Source organism: Pan troglodytes, chromosome 18 (genome assembly GCF_028858775.2).
Source record: "Pan troglodytes isolate AG18354 chromosome 18, NHGRI_mPanTro3-v2.0_pri, whole genome shotgun sequence".
NCBI classification, from domain to species: domain Eukaryota; kingdom Metazoa; phylum Chordata; class Mammalia; order Primates; family Hominidae; genus Pan; species Pan troglodytes.
Window position 1 is genome coordinate 32,456,532 of NC_072416.2, and position 9,071 is coordinate 32,465,602.

At 53.7% G+C, this 9,071-nt stretch overlaps 1 protein-coding gene across 1 annotated transcript; it reads left to right on the forward strand.

Moving 5' to 3' along the window:
* Positions 1–2,123: 2,123 nt before the first annotated feature.
* Positions 2,124–6,295, forward strand: C16H16orf54 (chromosome 16 C16orf54 homolog). Its single transcript, XM_001143194.7, has 2 exons — positions 2,124–2,857; positions 3,807–6,295. Exon 2 carries the CDS (start codon positions 3,807–3,809, stop codon positions 4,479–4,481), a length of 675 nt encoding a protein of 224 aa, XP_001143194.1. The 5' UTR covers positions 2,124–2,857; the 3' UTR covers positions 4,482–6,295.
* The last annotated feature ends 2,776 nt before the right edge of the window (positions 6,296–9,071 follow it).

Consider the following 9,071-nt stretch of genomic DNA (forward strand, 5'->3'; position numbering starts at 1 on the left):
TCGCACGTGGGCTGCAGGTGGAGCTGCCCACCAGTCCTGTGCCTGCACTCCTCAGCCCTTGGGCGGTTGATGGGACCAGGCCCCGCAGACCAGGGGGCGGCGCAGGAGCCCAGGCAGGGGGACGCCCAGGCAGGGGGACGCTGGGGCATGGCGGGCTGCAAGTTCCCAGCCCTGCCCCGCGGGGAGGCAGCTGAGGCCTGTGAGAATTCAAGTGCACCTGTGGGCCGGCACTGCTGGGGGACCTGGCACACCCTCTGCAGCTGCTGGCCTGGGTGCTAAGCCCCTCACTGCCTGGGGCCAATGGCGCCAGCCGGCCTCTCTGAGTGCGGGGCCCACCGAGCCCACGCCCACCCGGAACTCATGCTGGCCCGCGAGCGTGGCCCGCAGCTCCAGTTCCCTTCCGCGCCTCTCCCTCCACACCTCTGGCAAGCAGAGGGAGCGGGCTCCCGCCTCGGCCAGCCCAGAGAGGGGCTCCCACAGTGCAGCAGCGGGCTGAAGGGCTCCTCAAGCGCGGGGAGAGTCGGCGTGGAGGCCGAGGAGGCGCCCAGAGTGAGTGAGGGCTGCCAGCACGCTGTCACCTCTCATCCTGACCTTGTGATCTGCCTGTCTGGTCCTCCCAAAGTGCTGGGATCTGGGAGTGCAGATTGGTCAGAGATGAAATCATCAGGAGTCAGAGCTGTCTTCTTGCAGAGTCAGTTCTGGGTGGGGGCCACAAGATCAGATGAGCCAGTTTATTGATCTGGGTGGTGCCAGCTGATCCATCAAGTGCAGGGTCTGCAAAATATCTCAAGCACTGATGTTAGGAGCAGTTTAGGGAGGGTCAGAATCTTGTAGCCTCCAGCTGCATGACTCCTAAACCATAATTTCTAATCCTATGGCTAGTGTTAGTCTAGTCCCCAGGCAAGAAGGTCTGCTTTGGGAAAGGGCTGTTACTGTCTTTGTTTAAACTATAAACTACAAACTAAGTTTCTCCCAAAGTTAGTTCAGCCTACGCCCAGGAATAAACAAAGACAGCTTGGAGGTTAGAAGCAAGGTGGAGTCAGTTAAGTTAGATCTCTTTCTTTGCAAAGGCGGTTTCCCCCAGACTCTCCATCTCCAGCTCCTCCCACCAGGGCTCAAAACCACCAGGATGGGGCAGTCTGACGGAGACTGTCTTTTCATTCATTTATTTATTTAATTTATTTATTTTGAGACAGAGTCTTGCTCTGTTGCCCAGGCTGGAGTGGAATGGCACGATCTTGGCTCACTGCACCGGGTTCAAGCGATTCTCCTGCCTCAGCCTCCTGAGTAGTTGGGATCATAGGCGTGCGGCACCACGCCCGGCTAATTTTTGTATTTTTAGTAGAGACGGGGTTTTGCCATGTTGGCCAGGCTGCTCCCAAACTCCTGACCTCAGGTGATCCACCCGCCTCGGTCTCCCAAAGTGCTGGGATTACAGGCATGAGCCACCTCGCCCAGCCCAGGGATTTCTATCTATTCTTCCACCACCCTGGCCGCTACGTGCTCACCCACACATACATTGGTCATGCGACTTTGGTCATGAAATCTCTTTTCTTTAAGCCTTACTTTTGTCATCTGTGGATGAGTCAAACTAGAGAATCTCAGAAAGTCTCCTGGACTCCAGAGCCTGATGACATCTTGTCACACTCTGCTCCAGGCTCCTCCCACCCTCAGCAGCAGGAAAGAGGGACAGACATGAGGATGGTCAGGGTTTTGGAAACAGGCCCACGCCTGTTTTTATACCCTGGACTCCTCTCAGAGGCTTGACATTTTTGTTACCCAAGCCTCACCTCACTGATATTTTCCAACCAAAATGGGGGCTAAATGGTCTGAAGAGAGAGAGACTTATGTTAATTAAAAGTATGAGGCAGGGGCCAGTGTGGTAGCTCACACCTGTAATCCCAGCACTTTGGGAGGCTGAGGCAGGAGGATCTCTTGAGGCCAGGAGCTTGAGACCAGCCTGGGCAACAGAGCAAGAGCCCATCTCTACCAGAAAAAAAAAAAAAAGGTGTGAAGCAAGCTGGCCAAGCAGGGGGTGCCTGTGGGGGCTGGATGGCAGGAGCAGATCTGGGGAGGCACCGTGGATAAGACAAGGCAGGATGGGGTGGGGCATCCTCCCAGGAGGAACGGGGGAGGCACCATGGTTCTCTGGGAATGTACGGGCTAAAGTCCCAGTGTCCTATTTCTTTTTCTTTTCTTTTCTTTTTTTTTTTTTAAGACGGAGTCTCACTCTGTTGCCCAGGCTGGAGTGCGGTGGCACGATCTCAGCTCACTGCAACCTCCGAGTCCCGGGTTCAAGCGATTCTCCCTGCCTCAGCCGCCTGAGCAGCTGAGATTACAAGTGCCCGTCACCACGCCCAGCTAATTTTTGTATTTTTCAGTAGAGATGGGGTTTCGCCATGTTGGCAGGCTGGTCTCGAACTCCTGACCTCAGGTGACCTGCCCACCTTGACCTCCCAAAATGCTGGGATTACAGGGGTGAGCCACTGTGCCTGGCCCCGGCGTCCTCTTTCTCAGCTTTTCGGTGAATATTCTGGGGCCCAGGGCCTGGCTATGGGGTGACACTAAGTTCAACAGAACCATTGCCCATTCCAGCCCCACCTTACCCCAGGAAAAGCCTCCTCACCGCAGTGACCACATCCTCTTGGGTTGCTTTGGAAACAAACACTCCCCAGGGGCAGGCGAGTTGGGGCACAGTTGCCCAGCAACAGGCGGTGCCCTCCCTTCCGCCTTCATCCGAGGCCGGGCCTCTACGTCTGAAAGGCGGACCGCCCTGCACCCTCCAAGCCTGCACCTCTTAGTCCGGCACCAGGAAGAGTGGCTCTAGGAGGGAGAGGAGCCCAGGGACTGACCCAAGGTGAGTTGAGGGGTGTAGGAGGCCCCCTGCAGATGGAGGATGTGGGGGACAGAGAGGTGTGCAGAGACAAACGAGAGATAGAGACAGGCCAGAGCCTGGGCAAAGCTGGGGAGCCCAGGAGGGGTGCGGAGGCGCCTCCGGAGGCCTGGCCCGGCAGCAGATTCCGTGGAGCCTATGAGAGCAAGATCAAGTCCGAGGAGAATGGTGAGGGGCGAAGGAGCCTCAAGGGGCCAGCAGAGATGCTGGCGGCAGGCGGTGGGGGAGACACACGCAGGGGAGCCAGTGGGAGGGGAGGTTCTCATTTCTTCACCCACCACTTCCTCTCTAGGTCTGAGCAAGACTTGAGGGGGCCGAGTGGGGAGGAAAGAAGCCCTGGAGACCTTTCTTGTCTGAGGCACCCTGGGGTCTGGGAGGGAAATGGGGATTGTGGAAAGGCCTGGAGAGCCAGGCAGGAGGGCCTGGCTGTGCCCCGAGGTAGGCTGCCTGTCCTCCCACCCCACCTGGCTCACGCTTACCCTTTCTGGTCCCCCTTGCTTCTCTGTCTCTCCAGAATGTTCTTTTTCATTTTTGAGAAAGGGTCTTGCTCTATTGCCCAGGCTGGAGGACAGTGGCGCAATCTGGGGTCACTGCAGCTTCGAACTCCTGGGCTCAAGTAATCCTCCCACCTCAGCTTCCTGTGTAGCTGGGACTACAGGTGTGAGCCACCACACCCAGCTAGTTTTTAAATTATTTATAGAGATGAGGTTTCACTGTGTGTCCAGGCTGGTCTTGAACTCCTGGGCTCAAGTGATCCTCCCGCCTCGACCTCTCAAAGTGCTGGGATTCCAGGCATGAGCCCCCATGCCCAGCCCTTCTCCCAGGCTTTCCTGGACACCTGCTGCCTCTCTCTCATCTTGGTTGTGCCCCCTCTGCCTCATTTACTTCCTCTTCTCACCCCTGTGTCTCTCAGATGCCGTTGACTCCAGAGCCGCCCTCTGGGTGCGTGGAGGGGCCCCCCGCATGGGAGGCAGCCCCATGGCCCTCACTGCCCTGTGGGCCCTGCATCCCCATCATGCTGGTCCTGGCCACCCTGGCTGCGCTCTTCATCCTCACCACCGCTGTGTTGGCTGAACGCCTGTTCCGCCGTGCTCTCCGCCCAGACCCCAGCCACCGTGCACCCACCCTGGTGTGGCGCCCAGGAGGAGAGCTGTGGATTGAGCCCATGGGCACCCCCCGAGAGCGCTCTGAGGACTGGTATGGCTCTGCGGTCCCCCTGCTGACAGATCGGGCCCCTGAGCCTCCCACCCAGGTGGGCACTTTGGAGGCCCGAGCAACAGCCCCACCTGCCCCCTCAGCCCCAAATTCTGCTCCCAGCAACTTGGGCCCCCAGACCGTACTGGAGGTCCCACCCCGGAGCACCTTCTGGGGGCCCCAGCCCTGGGAGGGGAGGCCCCCCACCACAGGCCTGGTGAGCTGGGCTGAACCCGAGCAGAGGCCAGAGGCCAGCGTCCAGTTTGGGAGCCCCCAGGCCAGGAGGCAGCGGCCAGGGAGCCCGGATCCTGAGTGGGGCCTCCAGCCACGGGTCACCTTGGAGCAGATCTCAGCTTTCTGGAAGCGTGAAGGCCGGACCAGTGTGGGGTTCTGAATCCCCAGGGTTCCCCAGAGACCCCCGAGGAAGGCCTTGCCTCAGTGGGACCGGGGACCCCAGGATCCAGCATTAGGATTGAGACTGCCCCAGCGAAGATGCCCTTCCCAGGCCCCTTCCACCTGGAGTCCCCCTCCCCGGGTCTGGGTGGTGGCCAGGCTATGTGGACTAGGGGAAGCCCAGCAGTGCCTCTGCTCAGCTACCTGGGCTGCGGCTCAGAGACCTGGGGGTGGAGCCAATGCCAGGCCAGAAGCCTTCAAGATCGCATCCAGATGAAGAACCCAAGGTACCAGATAGTCAGGAAATGGCATCGACCAGCCACCTCCACCTTCTTTCAGTGTTTACCGAAGCCACCAATACCAAAGAGAAAGGGTCCCGCGGTGCTGAACAGCCTCGGTGTGGCGATGACAGCTGGCAGGAGATGACAGGAATCCAGTTTCCCAGAGCCACAAATCCTGTTCTCCTTGGCCACTCACCCACTGTGAAGTCCTCTAGGAAAATACACAAAGAGAGGACCAGACCAGGCAGAGGAACATTTTGTTTCATATGAACTGTGGCTTTGACCCCCAAACTGCAAGGAGGAACTTGCTGGGCCAAGCTGCAGCGGCGCTGTCTTGCTGGAGTGGGGACCTAGAGTCAGAGAAAACCCACAGGCTCCTCTGCCCATTCTCCTCCATCTGCACACGTCTCAGCCTCGGACCCTCACCACTCCATGGTGAGGAAGGCCATGGCCAGGGGAAACTGAGTTTCATCCAATGTGGAGAGGAGTGTTGTCCTAGAGCAGGGCAACTCCCAAACTGTGCCCTCTGATCATCGTCCCTTCCAGCTTGCTGGAGTGTCCAGAGAGACAGATTTGCCACAAGCTAGGCTTACTTATAATGCTCCACCCCACAGAAATGGGACCCCAAGTACCCGATCTTCCCTTTGGGAGAGGCAGGCAGGTGGGTGAGCAGCAGATGTAGTTTCCATTTCCCTGGGGGTTTAATTTTCCAAACTTTGTCTTTTTTTTTTTTTTTTTTTTTTTTTTTGAGACAGAATCTCAACTCTGTCACCCAGACTGGAGTGCAGTGGCACAATCTCAACTCACTACAGCCTCGAACTCCTAGGCTCAAGCGATCCTCCCACCTCAACCTCTAGAATAGCTGGGATTGCAGGTGCATACCACCACGCCCAGCTAATTTTTGTATTTTTTTGTAGAGACAGGGTCTCACCATACTGCCTGGGCAGGTTTCCAACTCCTGGGCTCAAGTGATCCAGCAGCCTTAGCCTCCCAAAATGCTGGGATTACAGGCATGAGCACTGCACCCGGCCACTTTTTTTTGTTTCTGAAACAGGGTCTCACTCTGTTGCCCAGGCTGGAGTACAGTGGCACAATCTCAGCTCACTGCAGCCTTGAACTCCTGGGCTTAAGTGATCCTCCCACCTCAGTCTCCCTAGTAGGTGTAACTACAGGCATGTACCACCACACCTGGCTATTTTTTTTTTTTAGAGACAGGGTCTTGCTATGTTGCCCAGGCTGGTCTTGAATTCCTGGGCTCAAGAGGGCCACTCATCCCCATCTCCCAGAGTGTTGGGATTACAGCCATGAGCCACCATGCCCGGCCAAACTTCAGCCTTGAATATTAGTGATTTTGCCATATTAGTTTACCACCTGTACAATTATTTGCTTTATATTTTTCTTTAAATTGGCTCATTATTCACTTAATGAAATTATTACAACAGGAATCTTTTGTATCACTTCTGTAAATGGAAAACCAGTCTCATTTGCCATCAATAGAAGGTAAAACATGAAAATAAATACAATGTAAACAAAATTGTTAAGATCTAAATTCTGTTCCCTGCTGGAAGCATTGACCTAAAACTCTGCTCTTTGTTTTTGTTGTTGTTTTTGAGACAGAGTCTCGCTCTGTTGCCTAGGCTGCAGTGTGATGGCACGATCTCCGCTCACTGCAACCTCCGCCTCCGGGTTTAAGCGATTCTCCTGCCTCAGCTTCCCAAGTAGCTGGGATTACAGGCGCCTGCCACCATGCCTGGCTAATTTTTGTATTTTTAGTAGAGACAGGGTTTTACCATGCTGGCCAGGCTGGTCTCGAACTCCTGACCTCATGATCTGCCCGCTTCAGCCTCCCAAAGTTCTGGGATTACAGGCGTGAGCCACCGCGCCCAGCACTGCTCTTTGTTAACAAGAAAAGGGAATGTTGATCTGCAAGTCAGAAAGTGTTAGATACTCTAGCACCACAATGAGACCTTCTGGAAGTGCCAAGGCAGACAGACAGCCCCGCACAGGGGGCGGGATGCTGTGTTGTTTAATGCTGTCCACGAAGTTCACCCACAGCCAGGAAACACTCGCTTCTCCCTGCACAGTGGGCTAAGGAGCACTTGGAGCCTCTCATCCAATCCCTTGACCTCCCCTCTGATTTTTGGGATGTTGGAAGTTGACGGAGCAGCCAGAAACCCCAGGCAGAGGGACCGAGAGCCTAGTCCAGTCTCTTCTCCCAGGTGTAGTCACTGGCCAGCATCCTAAGCACTGTTTCTGAGCTGGGCACTGGGAGGGGAGGAATAAGACCTGGGCCCTGCCCTCAAGGAGCTCACAGTCTCTCTAGCGGCAGAGTAGGGAACAAAGGTAGGGGTGAGCTAAGATACGGACACAAAACTGACACCAGGGAGAGACCAGGGCCCTGTCCCATCTCTATCACTCATGAGCTGGGTAATGACATTCCTTATCATCACCATCAGTTGACAGCACTGGGTTGTGGGGACTCTGCCCACGAGGAGTGAACAGACCTGAGAGAAACAGAAGATAGAGGCAGCTGTTCAGAGGTCAGATGCTTCCATGCCATGGGTTCAGGAAAGGCACTGCAGTGTGGAAGAAATGCAGGGACAAGGCCCCAGTTCATGATCTGCCTCCATCACCTTATTCACTTAGAGACTTCAGAAAACAGAGTTTTGTATTATGGGGCCTCATGTGCTTTTTTCATGTACAAAAAGACAGCTGAAAGTTGAACAAGATGTTCTATTGGGACTTTTCTAGCTGTGACATTTGAGAATGAGTGAAGGGGGCCAGCCCCTCCACACCTGTGGGTATTTCTTGTCAGGTGGGGCAAGAGACTGAGAAATAAGACGCAGAGACAAAGTATAGAGAGAGAACAGTGGGCCTAGGGGACCAGCGCTCAGCATACGGAGGACCTGTGCGGGCACTGGTCTCTGAGTTCCCTTAGTATTTACTGATCACTATCTCTACTATCTCGGTGAGGCGGATATGGCAGGACTATAGGGTAATGGTAGGGAGAGGGTCAGCAGGAAAACGTGAGCAAAGGTCTCTGTGTCATAAATAAGTTTAAGGAAATGTGCTGCGCCTTGATGTGCACGTAGGTCAGATTTATGTTTGACTTTACACAAACATCTCAGAGCAGTCAAGAGCAGTATTGCCGCCAGCATGTCTCACCTCCAGCCATAAGGCAGTTTTCTCCTATCTCAGTAAATAGAATGTATGATCGGGCCTTACACCGAGACATTCCATTCCCAGGGACGAGCAGGAGACAGATGCCTTCCTCTTATCTCAACGGCAAAGAGGCCTTCCTCTTTCACTAATCCTCCTCAGCACAGACCCTTTACGGTGTTGGGCTGGGGGACAGTCAGGTCTTCCCCTTCCCACAAGGCCATATCTCAGGCTGTCTCAGTGGGGAGAAACCTTGGACAATACCCAGGCTTTCTTGGGCAGAGGTCCCTGCAGCCTTCCGCAGTGCATTCTGTCCCTGGATACTCTATAATGGAGAATGGCAATGACTTTTACCAGGCATATTGCCTGCAAACACATTTTTAACAAGGTGCATCCTGCACAGCCCTAAATCCATTAAACCTTGAGTCAACACAGCACATGTTTCTGCGAGCACAGGGTTGGGACTAGGGTTACAGATTAACAGCATCTCAAGGCAGAATTTTTCTTAGTACAGAACCAAATGGAGTTTCTTATGTCTTCTTCTTTCTACAGAGACACAGTAACAGTCAGATCTCTCTTTCTTTCCCCCACAATGAGTAAAATGAAAGACGGTTGGATGGATGGATGGATAGATGGATGGATGGATGGATGGATAAATAAATGAATGGATGGATGACTAGATAGATGGATGAATGGATGGATGGATGGATGGATGGATGAATAAATGGATGGATGGATAGATGGACAGACGGACAGATGGATGGATGAATAGATGGATGGATGGATGGGAGAATGGATAGGTGAAGAGAATGGATGTGTGGATGAGTGGATGTATAGATAAATGGATGCATTGATACATGGATTTCTGCATGCGATCTTCCTGAGGCAGAGTCTAACTTGCTATCTGCATAGTCATCTTTATATTTCCAGACCCAGAACATGGTCTAAAACATTATAGGAGCCTAATGAATGGGGAATGAATAAGTTCATAGATTAACAGACGCATTCATTTTACTGTTTCTTCTTTTTACTTTAAACCTCTCCTGCTCACTTTTTTTTTTAGACTCATTCATTGACCGGAATCCCACTCATTTTTAACACCATCTTATTTCTTTCTCATATTGATGTCTTCTTTTATATCTTTAGAAATT

What these genes read in the sequence shown, in the direction of transcription:
- C16H16orf54 (XM_001143194.7), top strand. Translation starts at nt 3,807, where the DNA reads ATGCCGTTGACTCCAGAGCCGCCCTCTGGGTGCGTGGAGGGGCCCCCC.